This window comes from Amaranthus tricolor, chromosome 1, assembly GCF_026212465.1.
Source record: "Amaranthus tricolor cultivar Red isolate AtriRed21 chromosome 1, ASM2621246v1, whole genome shotgun sequence".
In the NCBI taxonomy this organism is placed as follows: Eukaryota; Viridiplantae; Streptophyta; class Magnoliopsida; order Caryophyllales; family Amaranthaceae; genus Amaranthus; species Amaranthus tricolor.
Window position 1 is genome coordinate 39,302,768 of NC_080047.1, and position 23,178 is coordinate 39,325,945.

Consider the following 23,178-nt stretch of genomic DNA (forward strand, 5'->3'; position numbering starts at 1 on the left):
AAGCTCTTCTGGATGGCCATTGTCTGATCATTAATGCTTGCTTAGGATATTGAGAAGTTTAAGTTGGACGGTCCAAGAAACTTTCATTATCTCAATCAATCAAATTGCTATGAGGTTGATGTCATAGATGATGCCAAAGAGTATGTAGCAACCAGAAGAGCCATGAATGTTGTCGGAATTGGTTCTAATGAGCAGGTAGTGTGGATATATGGTGCACCATTGTCAGCTCTAATTAATTTTCTTTTGATGCTAGATAGGTTTACAGAGTTATTTCTTACCTAAATAGGAGATATTGTCCTCCATTTTTCTTTATAGGATGCAATATTCAGAGTTGTGGCTGCCATTCTCCATCTAGGTAATATTGAATTTGCAAAAGGGAGTGAACCAGATTCTTCTGAAGCCAAAGATGAAAAAGCTAGGTTTCATCTGAAAACAGCTGCTGAACTTTTCATGTGAGCATTGTCTTGTTCCTGTGCGTATATATTTATGCTTATTACTTAATTCTTTATTTTATTTCTAATGTTAGTCACGTTCATGCAATTTATGTATTTAGGTGCGACGAGAAAACCCTTGAAGATTCCCTTTGTAAACGTGTTATTGTCACTCGTGGAGAGTCCATTACCAAGAATCTGGATCCAGAGGCTGCTGCTGTCAATAGAGATGCTTTGGCAAAAATTGTTTATTCAAGATTGTTTGATTGGTATGTCCCATGTCCTGGATATTCTAACTAAGCTATCAATTTTGACCCTTTGATTAGTAAATGAACCGTTATGACTAAGTTTTTCATTTTCTCAATTTCTTAGGCTTGTGAACAAGATAAATAGTTCAATTGGTCAGGATCCTGAATCAAAATTTCTGATTGGAGTTTTGGACATTTACGGTTTCGAGACATTCAAGACAAACAGGTGCTTAACTGGTACGCTTTTGCTTTTATTGTAAACTGAAACATCTTAACATATACAGCTAAGACAATGTGATTTCTGATGTAACATAGTTACCAGAAGTTACAGTCAATTGTTCAGTTATTAAATGATTGACCAATTGGAACTCTGGGTTTATCGTTACTAGAATTTTGAAACTGGTCATTGGTCTGGTTATGACAACCATGCGATATAATTACTTTGATAAGCTAAATTGCCAGATTGTCTTTCAAGTCATGTATATTCTGCGTCTGAGACAGAATTCATGTAGTTTTGCACTCCTTATTCAAGATGGTACATTACTCATTGGTCAGACTAATTCACTCTTTGCAGCTTTGAGCAGTTCTGTATTAATTTAACAAATGAGAAGCTACAACAGCATTTTAATCAGGTTTTTATGTTATTGACTAAACCAGCCCAAGAGACTCCTGTTCTTTATGATGTAAAATTCTCCTTTATAAATTAACTTTTTTGCTTTGCAAATTCCCAATTTGGCAGCATGTTTTTAAGATGGAACAAGAAGAATACACTCGTGAAGAAATTGATTGGAGTTACATAGAGTTTGTTGACAACCAGGATGTTCTTGATCTTATTGAGAAGGTTGGTTTGCATTGTGCTGTCCAGTGTTGGCTTGTTTCACTTGGTTGATTATTTTTTAAGAACCCACATTGAAGTCACACGGTTGATTAATAAGTCTCCCACTAGAGTGAGAACTAGAAAGTTCAGGTTCAAGCATATGTCACTTGAATTATTTTTTCAGCGTAATTAACTTGCTTACTTCTCATTTAGATCTTGATATATGCTAGAAGTTAGAGCCTCAATAAATTCATTCTGGAAGCAACTTGGTGTCTGATTTCACTCAATTCCATCATAGGATTGAAGCTCTGTATTGTGGAATAGGGTTTTCTCCTCTTATATTCTTTTTCCATATTAGAAGATTCATGTTATAAATCCTCAAAATATTCTCAGTAAATGAAACCCAAAAAAATAATCTCATTTCGAGAGTTTTTGATATTCTTGTATTGTGACTTAATTGCCGTTGAAGAGATTGTACTCAAGAATTTGAGATTTGGAAAAGGATCAACGTGTTTGTTAGGAACTACAGAAAGATAATGACTTAATTTGAATCTTTCTGAGATATGATGGGGAGGTGCAGATGTAGACGCCTTACAATCAGTAAGAATAAGTCTGATTAGAGTGGTTGTTTTTGAAGTGCCAGAAATTAATTCATTAAGCAGGAAACAAGTAATTTATGAAAATTATGCAAAATTGCTAAAACATTAAAACTGTACGAACTTGTTTTTCTTTGAGATGAGCTTTCGCTCTTTAGGAGGAATTTCCTGTGACATCTCTGCTAATCGTTCATATGTTTTTTATATCCTCAGTGAAGATTAAGTCCTCTCCAAATTCAACTTTTAAATCTGAATTCAATGGTAAAGTTAAAATTTCTAAAGATCTGCAATTCTGGAGAGTGTCTGTGTGGGGTTTCAAAAAGCAGCCAGCTGTCTATGTTATTATGGTTGGAAGTAGTGAGATTAATACCTTTTTTACATTAATATGGTTTGAAGGGGTACTAAGACTGATAGCTATATGCACATGGTTTGGAGTAGCAGTAAGATTGATGACTATTTATATTTGCCTTAGTGAGATCAAAGCATGGGAATGATGAACTGCTGAGAGTCAGTTATTAGTATGTTCAAGACTTGAGATTGGTGCAAATGTTGGAAACATACTTTGGAGTTCCTTTCAAGACGATGCCATTAACTCTGATTTTGTAACGTCTGTGTTGAAATGACTTCGTGAATTATGCTTATAAGCTGTAAGAGATCTTTAATCATCAAGCTGTTTGATGTGGGCTAAGAAACTAAAGTTCTGCTTGTACTAAGTTGAACAGAGAAAATCATCTTATTCCTTATTTTTCTTCTTTTTAAATGATTTCTTGTCATTGACATGCCACTCCTCGTAAACATGTATGTATTGGTGGCTGCTTTTACATTTTGGAGATACCAGTTATTACAATCGCAAAAGAGACTCTTATTAGAGGGGTTTGTATAAAAAGATTGAAATGATTATTTGGTGGGTGAAGGTAAAAAGAATCCAAGAGATCCATACTCCAGGCTTTCATTGGAGTAATACGAGAAAGTGTGCTATTTGAAGGAGGTTGTTTGTGTAATTCAGAATACGTGTCGACAAGAATTACTATTTATTAGGAGAATTGTTTGAAGGAGGGTTTCTTTAGCTTCATTGTTCTATAATTTTACGTGCAATAGCCTGCGTTTCATTCATTATGTGACCGACTTTATTGTTTATTATTTTTGAAACAAGTTTCCACAACTTGCTTAAATTTTAATATCTTTTATAGCCATCTTACTATTGCAGTTCCTCTTGCCTCATCTATAGATTACTTTGTAATGTATCAGCACAAAATACTAAATTGTTTGAGGCTCCAAATACTTGAGGCAGATGAGATTATTATACTACTTAATATATTCATGAAATGCATATCAAATGTTACCTGGTGTTACATATTTCTTCATGATACAAATTTTGACATTTGATCTTCTCTCTCTTTACCCAAATCTTTTGGGATTAAGGCTCTGGCATTGTTGATGTTGATCTTCTCTCTCACTCTCTATATATAAATTAGTGCAGGATCAGGTGAGCAACTAAAGTGCTGAAAATTGAAAATCAATTTCAGGGTGTACATATTCAGTTAAAGGGTGTACATATTGGGCTATAAAAAGAGTGCGTTTTTCTGAACTACAACATTTTTTAAAAATTTTTTTAAAAAAATGATAAAAAAAATTATTGTAGCTCAGAAAAATGCAGTCCTTTTTCTACGGACAATGTACATTGTTTTAGTGAATAATGTATACCCTGAAATTCATGTTCAATTTTCACCACTTTAAGTGCTTTTTACTTGATCCAAAATCTATATATATACATATATAGGGGGAGGATCTAATGAAAACCATTAAAGTGGTGAATACCATGAAAACCAATTTTCAGGGTACATATGTCATTTTAGGGGGTACGAAGGGGTAAGCATGTTTTTTGAACTCTAGCTTTGTTGAATACTAAAAACTGTCACTGACAATATATACCCAAACACTGAATATGCACCTCCATGAAAAGGTCACTGAAATATGTACCTTGAATGGTTAAATATGTATACTGATTTTAGTTTTCACCACTTTAAGTAGTTTTCGTATGATCTTTTTGTGTGTGTGTATATACATGTATATATGTATATAAGTGTGTGTGTTTAAACGTTTATATATATATATGTATATATACGAATGAAAGTATGTATATGTACTTCTTGCGGAAAAAGGTAGGATTCTGTACGTGTAAATTTTCCTGACTAGACTTTTCCTAATGATCACAGAAACCTGGTGGCATCATTGCTCTTCTGGATGAAGCATGGTAAGTGATCAGAGTTACTAATTTCTGATTGATTTGGCTTAACCTCCATTTTCCATATATTCATCTTTTTTTTTTCTCATTCATCATTCATGTTCCTTGAGAGAGAGAGAGAGAGAGAGAGTGTTGAGGTGAACTGAAAGGTTTGACATTTGTTATTTTGTAGTATGTTTCCCAGATCCACACATGAGACGTTCGCTGAAAAACTGTACCAGACATTCACCAATCACAAACGCTTCAGCAAGCCAAAGTTGTCGCGTACTGATTTCACTATATCACACTATGCTGGTGAGGTAGGTCATTTTTAATGAAGCTAAAATATTGTAGGGTGGCAGGTCCTTGCATTGAAGTAATATAAGTTCGATCCCAATATTAACTTATCAAACAATTTATGCTGCAGGTTACCTATCAAACTGACCTTTTCTTGGATAAGAACAAAGATTATGTTGTTCCTGAGCATCAAGAACTTCTAAATGCTTCAAAGTGTGCCTTTGTGGCAAGCTTGTTTCCACCTTTGCCTGAGGACTCCACTAAATCTTCCAAGTTTTCTTCCATTGGTACCGGCTTTAAGGTCTGTTGAGTTAGCTTTATCTCTCTCCCTTTCTCCCTCCTCCATCCTCTGTGTGCACTTTGTGTGTGTTTGTGTGTGTATTTGTGATTTTCCTCAATGCTTCCTCCCGGTGTTTGAATCTTCCACTTCATTGTTTCTTATCGTGTTTATCAGCACCAATTGCAATCATTGCTAGAGACATTGAGTGCAACGGAGCCACATTATATTCGTTGTGTAAAGCCAAATAATCTTCTTAAGCCTGCAATATTTGAAAACGGCAATGTTTTGCATCAGCTTCGTTGTGGGGTAAATTTCTGTTCATTAGTCTGTTTGGTTTGATACTGAATAAACAGTCTTATTCATTTAATTTTATAAATACGTGTTGCAAAGTGTAGACTTCTTGAATAGTGCTTTTTTCTTTCAGGGGGTTATGGAGGCTATAAGGATTAGCTGCGCTGGCTTCCCCACAAGAAAGCCATTCCATGAATTTATAGATCGTTGTCGTATCCTTGCTCCAGAGGTGTCAAAGGGCAGGTAATTATAACACTGATCCTTCCAGATACGGCTCTTTAATACTTTTTTATCTGTATTCTTTACATTATGTAATCCTTACTTCATGTTTTGTGCTTCACAATTTTTTTATGTCTTGACCTTTTCTACATTTGAACTGTTTCTCACAGTTGTGATGAAATCATCGCATGTAGAAAGATTTTGGAGAAAGTGCAGCTTGAAGGTTATCAGGTGCAAGGCAAACTGATTTAATATCAAGCACTAGTTTATTTGTTGGTATTTTTGTGCGTATCAACTGGAAGTTCATGTGTTATGGTCAGGAAGCCATCTTTAATAAACTTGTTCCTTGTTATTATTGTGCCCTGTTTCTATCATACTATAATGTTCATTGTTATTATTTATTAGCATAAGCTGTATTTTTAACGGCCATGTTTTGCATGTAAATTTCTTTGATTTTCCATTATCCGTACTTGCATGATAACTCTTAATTCAATTGTGTGACAGATAGGTAAAACTAAAGTGTTTCTCAGAGCGGGCCAGATGGCTGAAATAGATGCACGCAGGAATGGGGTTTTAGGTCAATCTGCTACCATAATTCAAAAGCAAATTCGTACCTTTTTTTTCCGTAGATGGTTTAAGCAAATGTGCGGTTCTGCTATACAGGTTCAAGCGTTGTGTAGAGGTACTGCTATGTTTGCTTTGATTCATCAAGTGATTAGGACCACTACCCTTTTGTATGTATGGAAATAAAAAAAATTATTTTCAAATCTGATTATTTTGGTAGATAAGAGTACAAAATTATCTTTGTGATCTTATTAAGCACTAGTTAATTCTGGAATGAATGTGTGGTGAACTTGAAACATTAAAACATAATAGGAATTAGTACTTTTTATATTAACTCCTTGCCGTTTTCTCTTTGGGCTTACTCAATACATTATGGACTCCTTGACATTTGATCTATTATTAAACTAACTAGTTTCTGTAAGTAACTAAGTACTATCTGAAACTAAAGTCTTTTGTACAAAAATCGTTTGTCTGTGAACCTATATATATTTGTTTCCTTTGTAAAGAATACTGCACACAAAAAGCCTTCTAAATTACTGGTTTAGAGTTTGTTCTCTTCAAATTTCCTGAATTTTTCATCTTTTAGTCGAAAGGCAAAAAACCAAAGAGATCATAATGTTAGGGTAAAGGCATGTTGTTGCAGAAAGACTCAGAGACCATCTCCCTCGACAAAATAAATTATGTTTGACTTAAAATAGGTTTAGTGAAAACAAGTGAAGTCCAGCAAAATAAGCTGAGTAAATCAAAAATAAGATCAGCAAAGATAAGTGAAGTGAAAATAAGCTAAGTTCAGCAAAATCACCAACAATAAGTTATTAAATTAGAACCAAGTTGGCCATTGACGGATCGTGCCTTGCAATATTCAATTATGACAAGCAATTACAAGATTCTCAACGGGTACTAGATTATTCTCTTGCAAGGAAAAATATTTTGTTGTAAACATTGAATTGCATTATTCTTCATTGCTATCTGCCTCTGTATGAATGAAAGTTTTGCAAATAGCAGGCTTGCATTTGTTGAGGACATGTTCATATTCCTTGTGCTCTTTAGTATTTACGCAGAAACATTTTGTTGCAGGACAAATTGCTCGTAGTGTCTTTGAGCACAAAAAGAGAGAAGCAGCATGTCTGAGAATCCAAGCGGAGCTGCGCTGTCATCTTGCCAGGAAATTTTACTTAGAGTTATACTCTTCAGTTGTGAAGATTGAGAGTGGTATGCGCGGCATGGCTGCTCGTCGCGAGCTTCATTTTCGAAGGCAGATGAGGGCTGCAACTATAATACAGGTAAACCCTTGGCTTAATTGACATTACTTGACTTGACAGATGAAAGTTGTATCTTGAACCAAATTCCTTTTAAAATATTGTATTATGGGGTCTATATGTAAAACCACCATGATTATTTATGATTTTCGAAAACACTTTTAAGTGGAAAACTTGAACCTAGTCCTAATCATGGGAGGGTTACCACCATATCTATTTCTAAGAAATAAATATAAGGCTAAACAAACTTATAAAATAACTTAGTAATTTAAACCAAACTAAACAAGTCGTGCAACTTAGAAAAGTTTTAAACCCAAATTTAATCCTTATAAAATTTTTAACACAAGTAAACTGAAATGTTTATACTAAGAACTAGTTTACTACTATAAACGATTTCTATATGAAACTCACTCCACGTTCCCAAATGATCATTAACCTGCAAATAAGATTGCAACAAAATAAGAGAGAAAACTCTCAAAATTAGAAAAATGAGTAATTCAAACTTCATCCCGTAAAATAATTAAGTTTGAAAATAATGTGGGATGATAATATATAGTCTAGTTTAAAAAAATTAATTTGTGCACATAAGGTAACATCACATAAGCCAATTTATTAAATTTGACATTTAATAATGGCAATCACATTTTCCAATTATTATTTCGAGGGAACGAGAATGCCAGTAGGCCTAGACTTTACCCTTGACCTACTTCAACACGGAAGTCGTCACCTCAAATAATCAAGGCCAACATAGTAGTCTCAGGTAAGTTTTGTGTGCACACCTCTCCTTCCTGGATCACAACAAATAAAAGGGAGACTAGACAATATAGTATATCAATACTTAGTAACCAATTGTTAGCTATATCAACCTAACTGCGCATGTTCATCATAGTGTAGAAATACGGTAATAGTCGCGATTGTAATAACCTAACAGTGATGTGGTAACGGGAGTGATGAAATTATCGTACGCCTAAGTATTGGGTGAACCATAAGAATCCCTTGATACGGCCCAAAACACAGTTTTTACACCTTTACAATGCGGGAAATATCAGTTCATTTGTTTTGAAAACCTTTACAGCACGACTAATGCAATGTGATGCGACCTTGTTTTTATACTATGTTGTTCGTCATCCGTTCGGGACTGTCAAAACTTATTTTGCTGAACTTAACTTGTTTATGCCTGAATTTTCCCTTTAAAGTGTAACCTTTTTGTGTTAGAATTATGAATGTGGGCATCAATTATCAAAATCCCAACAGTTGCACCCACCACACATTCCTAGTGATCATACTTACTTCAATAATGTTGTCTATACATTATTTGTGTATGGGTTTAAAACCTATTATGCGCTGATAGAAAACTTGATAAAATCATGGCCAAGAAAGTATCAAGAAAGAATAAAGTGAATTGAACGTGTTTTCCTTCCACTTTTTGGAGATAATATAGCCTTTGTGATATAAATTATGATTCCTTATGTAATATGTTTGTGTCTATTTCAGACTCAATGCAGAAGGTTCATAGCCCAACTCTTTTATAAAAGGATAAGGAGAGCCGCTATTGTTACACAGTGTGCAAGGCGAGTTAAATTAGCACGAAGAGAATTAAGGCATCTAAAAATGGTATGTGAAAACCTTCCAAAGCTTTATTATATTGGCTTTTGTGCGATTAAATTCCTATTATTTTCGCATGAATAAATCAAAAGCAAAATAAAAACAAGCAAATGAATAAAACACTCATATCTACATGTGTTAAGCTAGCTTCATAGCCTTTCCTAATTTAGAGTAGAGGTTCTTATGCACATGCATATACATGAGCATATTTTCACTGTCTGAATTTTTTAAGGTTAATTCTTTCTAATTTCATGCCTTTATGGCATGTAGTAATTTGTTAGTAAATTTATAATATGTACGCGGAAGTCTCTCTTGCTTTTTGTTGTTCCTAAACTGCCCCTAGTACGGGAAATTCACCTGCATCATCGTATCTTGCCTTACAGTATAGGTTTTTAAGTTTATTGCGACTGCAATAGAGATTGAAACAACTATTTACCATCCGCATTGACTGCAAAAGACGTTTTACGACCATTTTTGTGACTACTGCGGCAAAACTGCATCCTATGGGCCACTTACATAGCTTCTAAATCTTGCTTCAACATGATGTGATTATAGGCAACTCTTATATTGAATACGTTTATTCTATAAGTCTATTTTATAACCAAATTTCCGAATCTCATCCATATCCCTCGATTCTCGTCAGGCTCATCAAAGTCACTTTATTCCCATGTTACACCAATGTAATGTATAATATGAATTTTTTTGAATAGATGCTCCGAAATAAGGCTTCTTCAACACCACTCTGAACTGAAAGAATTTGAAAATAAAACATGTTCAAGTTATATTTCTGTACTGCTTTTTCTAACTGAAAGTAATTTATAAATAATAAAAAATGGAAACATACAACTTTTGGTTACAATGGCAAAAGCTTATACCTAATCAAGGGTATTACTTCTATTCCTGACCTTTCCTTTACATTTAACTCAACTAATTTCTCAAATGATGGAGTACTACAAGGCTAGAAAAAGAGGTTTGCACATGGTTTATTGACTCGCAAAAAGCATACGACAAGGTACCAAGAGAAATAATTTGGTGACAATGACAAAAAAGGGTATTCCTAAGAAATACATTAATATAGTGCAAAGTTATGTATCGAGAAGTAAAGACGAATGTTGAGACATGTAGAGGGGCAACAAAGGATTTTTCAATCACAATTGGCCTTCATCAAGGCTTGACTCTAATCCCCTTTCTCTTTGCAGCAATCCTAGATGAGATAACTCGATCAACACAAGGAGACGTGCCTTGGTGATACGGTAACTGGAGTGATGCAACTATTATAATGCCTAGATATCGGTCAAAAGCGTAAGATATTCTTTAAATGGCCCCAAACATGGTTTTTTACACCTTTACCACACGAGAAGTATCGATTTGCTTTCGAAAAACACTACAACGCGGTTGATGCGATATGATGCAACCTGTTTTGCACTATGGCGATAATAGACACTGATGTGTTTTTGGGGATCATGCGGTTGGCGTACTGCCAATTATCAGCCTAAACTATGAAATGTCGCTGGAAACGACTTGAAATACGGTTCTTTTACACCTTTATGACTCGAATAATGCCAGTTTGGTAAAGTTGAAAACCTTTACGATAAGGGAAATACAGTACGATATGACTTTGTTTTTGCACGATTGTTAGCAACTCAATTCAAAAAAAAATCCAACCCTATTAGAATATTCATACTCACAGCCATCTATAAGAACCACAAATATAGTCATAAGCCAAATCATTAGGGCAATAGCAGAACAATGACATAATAGATGCCATAGTAAATTGATCACATTTCCATTCATATCAGTGAAGACCATATTATTTCATATTTTCATTACTGTACTCCAAGGTCTAGGTTCGAATCATAGTCATCTGGATCGCAGATTAGTGCCCCGATCCATGATCAAGCACACTAGTCCCAGATTGCGGGTCAAACGTGACCCAAATCCCTAGAAACACCGTACCGTTTAATAAAAACACATATGGAGTGAAGCTTGGTTGTTGTTAGTAGAGAAAATAAGAAAAAAATTAGAAAATTAAGCTTACTTTCTCTGACTTCAATGAAGGAGAAGTGAAAAGGGGTATAAGATGGAGTAATTACCAACAAGCGGGGAACTTATTAGTTTTACAAAAGTAACTGCTACTTACTCTTATGACTTTGGGTTTTAAAAAGTACTTTGACCGGGCTCACCAGGAGACAAACATACACATTACTTAAGGTGCATCACGTGTTTCTTCCTCTTTCCCTAACCCTTTGTCTCTTTTTTTTTTAACTTTTACTAGTACTTTTTATAACTTTGTTTTGCTTTTCTTTTCCTTATTTTTACAATTATATTTATTTCCTCTTAATTTTTTTAAAATCTACTTATAAGAGTACATTATAATAGGGATATTATTAATGGTACCCCTGTGTTATTGCACTCTATTTTTGGTACCCTGTGTTTTTCGTAATTCCAATGGTACCCTCAAACTATCTTGCTAATTACAAACGTGACATTTTTTAAGTTTTTTCCGTTAAGTGGCCGTTAATTTATGAATTTGACCTAACCATGATTAGTTTCTTATTGCTTTCTTCTTCTTCCCTTTTCCCACTCCTCTTCCTTCTCCTTCCATGGCTGCTTCTTTAAGGTACTCATCAAGTAAACTTAAACCAATCCAGTAAACTTAAACCAATTGCACAAAATTAAAATCAAAATAACTATTCAAAATTATTAAAAAAATTATTATACATTACATAAAAAAAAGAAAAAAAAAATACAAAATACAAATCTACTCCGTATTCGACGGCAAATGCGAAGAATGAAGAACATCTCCACCGCCATTAATGGTGGAAGAACTCTGACTACCTCCAATGGCGAGATTTTCAAGTCCAGGTTTCAATTCCCTATTACAGAATTCTTCATATTCTTCTTTATCCCCACCTTTTTTTTTAACCTCAACAACACACAAAGACGGCGTTAACTCAAAAATCTCTGCCTGAAGCGTTAACGGACCTTTTACACCTTCCGTAGAACCTTCTAGATTCACTCTACAATCCTTCTTCCTTTTCAATTTGAAGATGGTGTTGGGACCTCTAGAATTGGAGTTCCTAGTAAGAAAATGTTTCCAACGACGTCGTCGTCGAGCAGAGAACCCTCTACTGCCAATCAATTAATGAGTAAAAGTGTTAGTAAAAGGTTATTTGATTAACCAGGAGCCCAGAAGATGATGAAATTGATAGTTGCTCCTCCTGCTTCATCGCTCTTGCAAACCAAATTGCTAGTGAGAAAATTACCGCTTGGTAATCTCCAACTGGGCTCTCCGGAAAAAGTTCCAGGTGATCTTTTGGTAGTACCGGAAAACACCTTACCGCAAAATCATGAGTACCTTGAAGAAGCAGTCATGGAAGGAGAGAAGGAAGAGGAGAGGGAAAAGGGAAGAAGAAGAAGAAACTAACCATGGTTGGTTTTTTATAAAAATTAACGGCCACTTAACGGAAAAAACTTAATAAGTGTCACGATTGTAATTAGCAAGATAGTTTAGGGGTACTATTGGAATTACGAAAAACACGGGGGTACCAAAGATAAAGTGCAATAACACAGGGGTACCATTGATAATATCCCATTATAATACCATATATACCTATCATTTCGGAGTCACCTTGGATAGCATCCCGCGTTTCTGTTCAAGTCCCACTTCCTACACCGTATTGCATTCTAGGTAACAATGGTTTGAATGAGTCCTAATCCAAGATCAAATAGAGATTACAAACTTTCCAAAATTAAATAAAAATACTACCTTAACTAAAAAGAAATAATAATATAACAATTAAGACTTCTGAAAAAAACATATTAATATTTTACTAGTTTTAAAATAAATCAATATTAGGAGTGTTAAAATTTTCCTTTGGCTAGAATCACCTTGCATGATTTTCATTCAACGCGGTTGGTCAATTTCCTTGTCATTCATCACCAGCACCCTGTAAGCACAATGTAAATTCTCAGATGTGGTCGCTATTCCAGGGTTGGTTACAAAATTACTTTCGCGGTAATGTGGATTTTTTGCAGTTACTGCGACCTATGTTTCAGTTATAATAGCCTAAAAAGCCTTTATAATACAGTTGCAGTGATGTGATTGATATTTTGCAATATGACCGTAAGCCATTTCCATCTCTATTTTCTTTCTTTGTTCCCAAATCCCATTTATGGAACTCATATCTTCTCTCTTATCATCATAACCCCTGGAAAAAAGTGCCACCATCACAAAGTTAAGTCCCAACTTACTCAATATGGCAATACAACCCTATTAAGATGGTCTAATATGGGGGACATAGAGTGCACAACCTTAGCCATAGGGAAATTTTGATAAGCAAACATATGAAACTAACTAATGAAAGATTTAAAATCAGCTGAATACAGAACCCTACAAAATCTACAAGTGACCAATGATAACCAACCTTAAGCACCAATGAAGGCTTGCATACGTGAAAAAGTTAATTAGAAGATTAAAGTGCTTTAGATTTGTCAAGAGAAGTATTTGGGTTGTCAAGAACATCACCTGCTAGTCCTGTTCCCCTCCCCAACTTTTATTGTTTATTGACCGACTCCCAGACTTTATGTTTTCGGCTGTTTCTACCACAACACCACCTCCTCTATCTCCTTGCTCCAATTTTCTTTTTTTTTTCTCCTTTCCCTCTAGTTAGTTTGCGAATTGGTGAGTGTTTAGTGGTCTTTAGCTGGTTCAGGTAGAAGATGTAGCAAAGGCTCTAATGTTGAGGAGCTGTGGCATGGAAGACAAAAAAATGGGTATGGCTTGGTGTTTCGTTTAGGAGCCAATCAAGATTAATTTCACTAGTACTTGGACAATTTAAGAAAATTAGCGTTGAATACCGATTAAAATCTGTTAAAAGATGGTTATAAGTGAGCTGAACACAACTTCAGTATCATACAATTGATACATGTAACGATTTTCTGTTGGATGATATTTTATCTGTAAAATTATCCTGATTTCTTTTATGTTTTAGCTATTCTATTGCACTAAAGTCAACCTCTGTAACTCCACATTTCGCAATTAAATATAATTGTTCACATCATTCATATGCAGGCTGCAAAGGAGGCAGGTGTATTGAAGGAAGCTAAGGATAAATTAGAAAAGGAAGTTGAAGAATTAGCTTCCCGTTTACAGCTAGAGAGACGCATGAGGGTAAGTATTATGCAGAATAAACAAATATGCATGTAGGCTCTATAAAATGTTAAAGTATGCTCTCTCTACTTATCAGATGTGAGGGTTCAGACTACTCTTGCATGAAAAATGATCTCATAATTGTGCTTGACTAGAGTCTACGAAGGTCTTGATAGGTTTTTTATACTGAATTTGTATATTCCTTCACTTGATTGTTGAAATCTTTTCGCTTAATATTTTTCCTTTTGAGATTTATTTGTACTCCTCCATCTTGAATTGATTGCATCTCTTATGATTTATCAGTGTCTAGAGAAATTAGTGACCTTTCTTTGAAATATGTTGAACAAGTTTTAAATCATTAGTTTTTAAGCATTTTATGAAACATAATATGTTTTATGTTCATATAATAGAGTGGATTTGTCTCAATTCAGTAAAATGGGTGGTTTAGCCAAATTGTTTGAAAGATAATTTCTAGAAATATCTACACAAAGCTAACAAATAATATTGGACTATCAAGGTTTTTCTAAGCATCTAGAAGAGAACTCTATTCTACAATGCATGATTATATTTTTATTTTCATTTTCAAACCTCCTAGTCGTTCTTAAGAAAATTTAAAATTTAATAAACTTGCATGAAAAACCACAAGTCCCATGTGGCAAAGAGATTCATAGGAAAGGCAACAAACAAAAACGTTATATCGTCTAAATGTTACTAAATTGGATTCCTTCTTACCCTTATATTGTAAACGAGGCTACATTGAGTGCGAACTCCATTTACATTTTCAATTAAATAAAAAGTACATGTGATTTAGTGACTATTTTACTCCAGTACAACGATGAATGTTTGGCTTCATGGAAAATGGACAAGAAAAAGGAATGTTGCGTAGAAACTTCTGTTATGGTGATAACATCTCTAAATATAAGTAAGGGACAAAATAAGTTTTTTAAGAAGCAAAGTAAAAGAATTATTGAGTGGTATACAAGAAGTATCCTCTGCCTTTTGGAAAATTGCTCAATAGTAGTAATGTTTCTTAATTGATATGCTTCGGGAAAGACATTCTTTTCCCTATTTTTAAGAACAAAGGAAGATATGAGTACTCAAATCATTGAAGGATAAAGTGCTTAAGTCGCCATGAATATTTGAGAAAGTGTTATAAACTTCGAGTACAATAATTCATGACAACCTAATTCAGGATTAGGTCAAGGCACAAAATCCATTCACCTCATGTGGCATTGGTAAAGACGAAGTAAGCACAATTTTATTGATTGCGAGAATGTGTAAAATAATTTTAAGAGATGTGATGTGTTGTGGTGAATATTGGTAAAGAAGGGTTTACTATAGTGTTACCTAATTTAGTCCCCCTTACAAACCTTGATTTAATTCATTTATCACCATTTGCTAGTGATCTAAAACGCTTTAATTAGCAAATTAAGGTAGTTTTTTTAATTTTATTTTATCTTATTTAATTTTTTTGTAACAAAAGCGATATGTAAATCTTCAACTTGAGTAATGATTTCTTTGACTAAAATAGAGTAGAGACTCTTTAGACTTATTAACAATAATTATTTACTAATTTTAGGTCCAACTTTAGGTTTTTTTAATTTTTATTTTAAAAATGAGGTGGCTATTTACCTATCGCCATATTGAGTGTTTGGTTGATGGAATTGTATAAAATTGACCCATTCTTGCTTAAATGCTTACAACTTACCAATCGTTAGTTGTCTGATCACTTTTATCTTTTTCATGCTTTTGAGCATAGACATTTCTTTAAATTGCATAATCTAAACCGCAATGCAAAATATTGGCTGCATCACCAAATTACGAAAATGTAATAAAGATTTGAGGCTTTCGTGATCATAATATAGGCCGCAACAACTGAATAACTATTTGCTTGGACCATAAAAGTGGTTTCGCCACTACTGCCGCAACCGCGACCACATATGAGATATTGTTAAAATGCGGTTTTGGTCATGTAGTGAAACAACTTTCATGGTCAATGCAGATGATTTTGCGGTTTTTTGTCCCATACATTGGTTGCGGTGATGCAGGCGATACGTTGCGAGTGAAACAACAGTTTGCAATATGATTGCCATACAGTGATGCAGGTGATATTTTATGCGGTATGCACTATGAATCAAACTCATAACATGTAATGGATGTTGTTAGAGTATGCATTTTTGCTGAATTTCTTGTTTCTTTGCACTGAAGTGTTTAGCAATTCATCTTCTATTGTTTCTTAAGGTTGAGCTAGAGATATTGAAGGAAAAGGAAAATGGAAGTCTACAGCAGGATTTGCAAGAGATGGAGAAGCAGTTACAAGAGGCGAAGACATTGCTTATGAAAGAACGTGAAGAAGCTGTGAAGGCTGTGAAAAGGGAAAATGAAAGTCTACAGCAAGATTTGCAAGAGATGGAAAAGCAGTTGCAGGAGACGAAGACATTGCTTATGAAAGAACGTGAAGAGGCTGTGAACGCTGTGAAAAGGGAAAATGAAAGTCTACGGCAAGATTTGCAAGAGATGGAGAAGCAGTTACAGGAGACGAAGACATTGCTTATGAAAGAACGTGAAGAGGCTGTGAAGGCTGTGAAAAGGGAAAATGAAAGTCTACAGCAAGATTTGCAAGAGATGGAAAAGCAGTTACAGGAGACGAAGACATTGCTTATGAAAGAACGTGAAGAGGCTTTGAAGGCTGTGAAAAGGGAAAATGAAAGTCTACAGCAAGATTTGCAAGAGATGGAAAAGCTGTTGCAGGAGACGAAGACATTGCTTATGAAAGAACGTGAAGAGGTTGTGAAGGATTTGAAAAGGGAAAATGAAAGTCTACAGAAAGATTTGCAAGAGATGGAGAAGCAATTGCAGGAAACAAAGACATTGCTTATGAAAGAACGTGAAGAAGCTGTGAAGGCTGTGATTAAGGAAAATGAAAGTCTACAGCAGAATTTGCAAGAGATGGAGAACCAGTTGCAGGAGACGAAGACAATGCTTATGAACGAACGTGAAGAAACTGTGAAGAGAGCACATGAGGATGTCTCTGACGTACAAGCACCCATTTTTGATGATCAACTGATGTCCCAAATTACAGTTGAAAACGAACTGCTCAAGGTAGTGGATGTGGATCTTGTGCAGTTCTTGCTTTATCAATTCATATTGTTGATCTATTGGTCTTCTATTGTTTTTGAAGGTTGAGCTTGAAGAATTAAAGAAAGAAAATGAATGTCTACAGAAGGCTTTGCAAGAAATGGAGAAGCATTTTCCGGAGACGAAGACATTGCTAATGATAGAACGTGAAAAGGCTATCAAGGAAGGACATGAGGATGTCCATAACATACAGGCACCCATTTTTGATGATCAACTAATGACCAAAATTACCGTTGAAAATGAACAGCTCAAGGTAATGGATCTTGTGCGTTTTTTGCTTTATCCATTCATGGTGCTATTATTTTTTCCTCTCATTTCATTTTTTAAATTGCTTCCAGGAGTTGGTAAGTTCATTACAAGGGAAAATAGATGAAGCTGAGAAGAAATTTGCGGAAACAAGCAAGATGAATCAAGTACCTCATTCTGATAATGAACTGATGATTAAACTTGTGGTAGAAAATGAACAGCATAAGGTAATGTGTCCCCCTGTGACCTTTACATGGCCTGCCACTCTCGGTGATACTACATTTTTGGCATTTATTACAAAATTTCATTGTTTCCTAGGAAATGGTAAGTTCCTTGGAAAATAAAATCGATGATACTGAGAAGAAATATGCAGAAACAAGCAAGCTAAGTGAAGATTATATTTATGATAATGAAGTGATAAACAGACTTGCTTCAGAAAATCAACAGCTCAAGGTAAGATGCCTCATTGCCGGCCATATATGTGGAACTTCTTGTTTTGTCTGTTTTCTAGAAGCAAATTAGGATTTTATATTTGGGTTCAACACTGCAATACAATTATTTTATGTCCATGTGTGATTGTAGTTTAATTTAGGAAAATTGTCAACTACTTAATAAAAAACACTCTATGTAACTATCTAATATAATTTGAAAACTTAGCTTTTTTATACAACCATTTTATCAACGTACCACCACCAATTAACAATCTTTTTTATATCTTCCGTCAAATGGACCCCACCATCGTCCCTTTTTCCTCAAAGGATCTAAATTTCATTGTGAAAAGACGAAAACATCCCCTCGTCACTACCATACCAGCCAAACTCTTCTCCTACCCCCAACTCATATCACCTCCTTCTATAATCACCCATCCTTCACTGTAAAACCAGGAATCACCATTATCATTGTAAAATCAGTAATACCATGAAAAAGAAATAGTGTGAAGATGTTGTTTGACTAGTTACTGTTTACATAAAATTTTTGTGAAAAAGGTTGCTTAGTTATTTTTTTTTGTTGTAATTCCTTTTAAACCTAGTTCTAAATTTGTTATTTCAAGCCCCAATTTTAAACCCTAATTAGTAACTGAGGATGTTACTTAAATGAAAATACCTCCATTGTTCTTTAATTGTCACTCCCAAATTTTTGTTATATTTATAAACCCCAATGTGTAATTTATGAGTTTCTCAATGGTAAATATCTACATTACTTTGCAAAATTTCGCAATAGATTTTATCAAGTGTTTGATTCATAGTGCAAAACAAGGCTGCATTGTATCGTATAGGCCTCGTTGTAAGGGTTTTAAAATTTACAGTATTGATATTACTCACGTTGTCAAGAAAAAACCTCATTAAGGCCGTATCATGAAAGTTCTCATGATTTCGGCCGATATTTGCCGATACAACAACTGCATCACTCACGTTACCATATCACTGTGTCGTTACCGCAATCGTGACCATTGCCTCATTTTTCCACTATCATTGCTTTTTACAAAGGCGCTTCCGTTAATTGAGATTTCAGGATTCATTGTTGATATGAGGTTTCAGTATGATTATTGAAGGATTCTCATGGGTTTTATAATAGGTAAACTAAGACTTTCGAGGGAAAATGCGTGAGATACAAGAGAAATTAGAGTAGTGTGTTGATGGTCTCTTTACATCCGGAAATTGAATCATAAAATTATTTATTAGGTAGTTTATAAAAAGTGACATTTTTTAGGTTGTTGAAATATTTTCCTTTATTTTGCATTATCTACATAATACAATTACATTTACAATATCCATGGTTAAAGCATTGCTGTCTTAGTATGCTATGCGTTACAGTAGTCAGCTTGCCATATAAAAAGACACGGTAATTAATTTTGGCACTCGTTTCAAATCTCCCTTGATATACAGGAAACGGTTAGTTCATTGGAACAGAAGATTGATGAGACTCAGAAGAGATATGAAGAAACAAGCAAGCTAAGTGAAGAGCGATCAAAGCAAGCAAAAGAAACTGAAGCACAGATGATTGAACTTAAGACTGCAAAGCAAAGGTGTATACTGATCTTTGTTTATATATTAGTGCGGATCTGTTTGTATATGCAGACATAAAGGGGATAATGAATTATTTTTCAATAGTCAAAATTTATCTGTAGTGATCATGTGTGCCCAAAGCATTCCTGATTTCAGGCTAGACTATCTAGTGAACCGTCATTGTCGCATTGCTTCTTAATTCTCGATGAAGTTTACAATTTTCTCAACATGATAAAGAAAACTGCAGACATATGTGCTATTTCGTTGGAAATCTGTCCACTCCCAGTAATTCTAAGACTGGCCTTTGTAGATCTACTCCCAGTTGCAGATTTCTAAAAGGGAATTTAAGTGAATCTCCTTTTAAGAAGAATGGAGATAGACACAAGCATTTGAGCTTTTCCCTTCCTTTATTTCTTGGACTGTTAACATCAGTAATGGGCCCATGCGTCAAGATGATTATAAAATGCTTTACTATTATTTTGGAACCATTGTCAACATTTACCTACAATATTAAGATAGAACTAGGTACGTGCATGTCACATGATAAGTCAATGCCCAACTCACCGGTAATTGTTTTGTGATATTCTTTCACAAACAAAAACAATTCATTAGGTAGCTTTTGACAAAAAAATTTATTAGGTAGTTTTTGACGTAAAGTCTGATTTTGTAGGTAGTATCTAACAATTTTTCCTTTCATTTTTTAGTTTTACTGTTAGTCTTCGTGATCTGCTTCAATATATTACAATGCTACTCCTTGATCTTTTTGCAAAAACCTAATCGACAGTAGCAATGTTGTGCTGGCCACATTGAAATTATAAAATGTACAAATGTGGTGATATTATTCTAGATTAGGAGAGGATTTATATAATTATGTTTCTGTCAATAATCAAATGGAGTTTTCTCATATCTCTCTGAGATTTTTGAAACATTTTATATCCTGGGGATTTCTCCTTGATAAACTAAATCACTGCCTTGTGGAAGACAGTATCTTTTTATGGCAATACAAGTATTGCGTAGACTTCAATGTCCTTTTGTAAAAGAATATAACCCAAAGAAATGAATTGCATTTGTCTTAGCTTATTTTGTTTTTTTTTTCTTCATCATACTTGGGAAATTGTGAAGGAGATGAAATTTTACTTTTTAAACATTTCTTGTGGGCATTTTCTTTTTTCCAGTCTTGTATGAATCACTGATATGTAGCCAAAAGCTGACAGTTTCTATTCTCATCTTTGTTAGGTTATATACTTGTATGAACTAAGAACCTTCTATATTTTCATCTCACTTGAACCTTTTTAGGCTGGAAGAGAAGATGGCTTCCATGGAAACTCAGCACAAAAGCAAAATGTCAGATTATCCGGTATGTTGCTGACTGTTTATTTTTGTTTTACCAATTTTCTCCTTTGAAATTTTATCATGTCATTTATGTTTTTGTGAAATTTTTCAGTCTTTTGGGAATGGATATATGAATGAAACCATTAAGGTAAGACTACTATTTTGAAGCATTTCATTTACTCTCTCATTTTTTGTCATATGGATTTGATGACCAGGTAAAGTATGTTTAGCAGGATTTGCCAAGTGGAACACCAAGAAAGCTATTTGGTACCGAGTCTTTGAGGAAATCACAAATGGAGAGACAGCGTGTATGCAGCAATTTTCTTAAACTGAGAACAGAAAATCTCAATTTTTTTCTTTTTCCGTGAGCTTCTGTCAGTTCTGTTGGAGCTTTTTGGTTCTGTCCAACATTTGCTTTTTCTGGATGCAGGAACTTTCAGATTCTTTAATTAGATGCGTATCTGGAGATGTTGGTTTCAGTCAAGGAAAACCAGTTGCTGCCTTTACTATGTACAAATGCCTTCTTCACTGGAAATCATTTGAAGCTGAAAGAACAAACGTCTTTGACCGGCTTACAGAGTTGATTAGCTCTGCGTTCCAGGTAAATAGACAGATGTGCATATATTATAGTGTCCTAGAATAGTGCTCATAGCAAATGCATTTTTTTCAGTGTTTTTCCTCTATGCTATGTTCTTTTTTTGTTTCATTTTAGATTTGAGAAGATTTTTATTAGTAAAATTGTTGAAAGGAAAAGCCGGTTAGTGGTACAAAGGGGTACAAATGTTCTGAAATTAGTTGTTGTATTGCGCATTAGTAAAGATATCCCAAGACTTTGTAAGAGCAACTCTAAAAAGCAGTGTAACCTAGTTTGTGGTTCACTTTTGTGTGTGCAATGTAAAAGAACACCATCCGCTGTGTAATTTAAATTAACTGTGAAGTTTACCATTTGACCGATTCGCACATTTTAGAATTCAGATCGTAGTTGATGGGTGATTTAGTGCAATGGTAATCAGTCTGAATTTGTACCAATTCACACATTTCATAACTCAGATCGTAATTGATGGGTGCTTTAGTGCATTGGTAATCAGTCTGAAGTAAATATGGGTGATTTGGTTGGGGGCTTTAAAGACAGGAAAAGGGGAAAATGACCCCTCATTTATATAGATAATGTTTCTGTAGATAATACTGGTGTTTTGGCTGGGGACTTTAATGAAAGGGAAAGGGGAAAAGGACCCCTTATTTCCATAATGTTTGGTTGGTTGATCACTTGATTCCATCTTCCCTACATGGGACTTGATCATTTGAGGTCCCCTTTCCTGATGTCTCTACCCACCCACAAATATCTTTTACCCAACAATACCATACATCTTTCACCACCAACTCCACAGTAACATGCCACCATCTTCTTGAGTGCATATGACCACAGTCACCAACTGATTGAATCTATAATCACCATCTTTGTCGAGTGTTGACACCTTAACAATAGATATGCTTACCGCTACCAACTCATTGCCCATCCTCAAAAGCTCCCCCAGGCTGACTAAACCACTGTTGATGCATTTAAATAAATGGCAAATACTATAAAACCATCTAAGGTTATTATTTGGGGTTCAAAAAATAAATTTCCTCAGATTTGGGAATAGTTTCTTTTCACAATTTTTGCGGGGAATTTTACTTTATTGATATGTTGTCAAAAAGAATTAAGGGACTGTTGTCAAAAAGAATTGTGTAATCAACTGCCTAATAGACCATCATAACCAAAATTTTGAAGGTAATATGGGTGAGTTCATTTATTTGACTCTTATATGATGATTGATGATGAATGGTTTTCTATATGTGCTTACCTGAGCTCTGTCATCTCCTTAAACCTTCACTAACACTTTGTGTGACTTTGTGCAGAACTCAAATAATAACGGTCATTTGGCTTATTGGCTGTCCAATGCATCAACATTGTTGTTCTTACTGCAAAGAAGCTTTAAGGCAAACAAAGATTGGAAACCCCCTCAACCACCAACCTTTTTCGGAAGGATGGCCCAAGTAAACTTTCACTTTACAATCTATATAGAGTTTATTGAAAATTATGTTGTATGCTTGTTTAAATACCTATACTATGTGGTGGTGTGAGTATTATTGTATTTTCTATATATGTATATCAGTTTGACTCTGAAATTAAATTTGTGATTTTCTTCCTTGTCATTACTTTAAAATAATTTGGCGTTTTCTTGTAGGGATTTCGTTCCCCTTCTTCTGCAAGCCTTCAAATTGATATAGTTCGTCCTGTTGAGGCCAAGCAACCAGCTTTGCTTTTCAAGCAGCAGCTGACTGCTTATGTTGAAATGATATTTGGGATTATTAAAGATAATTTTAAGGAAGAGTTATCACCTCTTGTTTCCTCTTGTATACAGGTTCGTTGAACAACATTTGGTTTCATAAGTTTATAATTTTCATTTGTGCAGTCTTCCATGAAAACTTT

At 34.6% G+C, this 23,178-nt stretch overlaps 1 protein-coding gene and 1 long non-coding RNA gene across 2 annotated transcripts in view; one reads left to right on the forward strand and one right to left on the reverse strand.

The window, feature by feature from the left end:
* LOC130818018 (myosin-6-like) overlaps window positions 1-23,178 on the forward strand; it is a 37,152-nt gene that overhangs the window by 8,519 nt on the left and 5,455 nt on the right. The window contains exons 8-34 of the mRNA XM_057684040.1: window positions 46-195; window positions 316-452; window positions 554-700; window positions 804-905; window positions 1,254-1,311; window positions 1,419-1,520; window positions 4,309-4,346; window positions 4,510-4,636; window positions 4,744-4,914; window positions 5,068-5,199; window positions 5,318-5,427; window positions 5,574-5,634; window positions 5,908-6,085; window positions 7,045-7,250; window positions 8,721-8,840; window positions 13,906-14,004; window positions 16,225-17,085; window positions 17,165-17,374; window positions 17,460-17,594; window positions 17,686-17,820; window positions 19,254-19,393; window positions 20,670-20,730; window positions 20,818-20,853; window positions 20,939-21,013; window positions 21,136-21,306; window positions 22,605-22,742; window positions 22,934-23,110. Coding sequence (XP_057540023.1) covers window positions 46-195; window positions 316-452; window positions 554-700; window positions 804-905; window positions 1,254-1,311; window positions 1,419-1,520; window positions 4,309-4,346; window positions 4,510-4,636; window positions 4,744-4,914; window positions 5,068-5,199; window positions 5,318-5,427; window positions 5,574-5,634; window positions 5,908-6,085; window positions 7,045-7,250; window positions 8,721-8,840; window positions 13,906-14,004; window positions 16,225-17,085; window positions 17,165-17,374; window positions 17,460-17,594; window positions 17,686-17,820; window positions 19,254-19,393; window positions 20,670-20,730; window positions 20,818-20,853; window positions 20,939-21,013; window positions 21,136-21,306; window positions 22,605-22,742; window positions 22,934-23,110 — 4,077 coding nt within the window. The remainder of the gene's footprint in view (window positions 1-45; window positions 196-315; window positions 453-553; window positions 701-803; window positions 906-1,253; window positions 1,312-1,418; window positions 1,521-4,308; window positions 4,347-4,509; window positions 4,637-4,743; window positions 4,915-5,067; window positions 5,200-5,317; window positions 5,428-5,573; window positions 5,635-5,907; window positions 6,086-7,044; window positions 7,251-8,720; window positions 8,841-13,905; window positions 14,005-16,224; window positions 17,086-17,164; window positions 17,375-17,459; window positions 17,595-17,685; window positions 17,821-19,253; window positions 19,394-20,669; window positions 20,731-20,817; window positions 20,854-20,938; window positions 21,014-21,135; window positions 21,307-22,604; window positions 22,743-22,933; window positions 23,111-23,178) is intronic.
* On the reverse strand, window positions 11,553-17,657 carry LOC130818025 (uncharacterized). Its single transcript, XR_009043909.1, has 3 exons — window positions 17,539-17,657; window positions 12,723-12,781; window positions 11,553-12,544 (listed from the first exon to the last, which is right to left on the reverse strand). It is a non-coding gene; the product is annotated as an uncharacterized LOC130818025 (long non-coding RNA).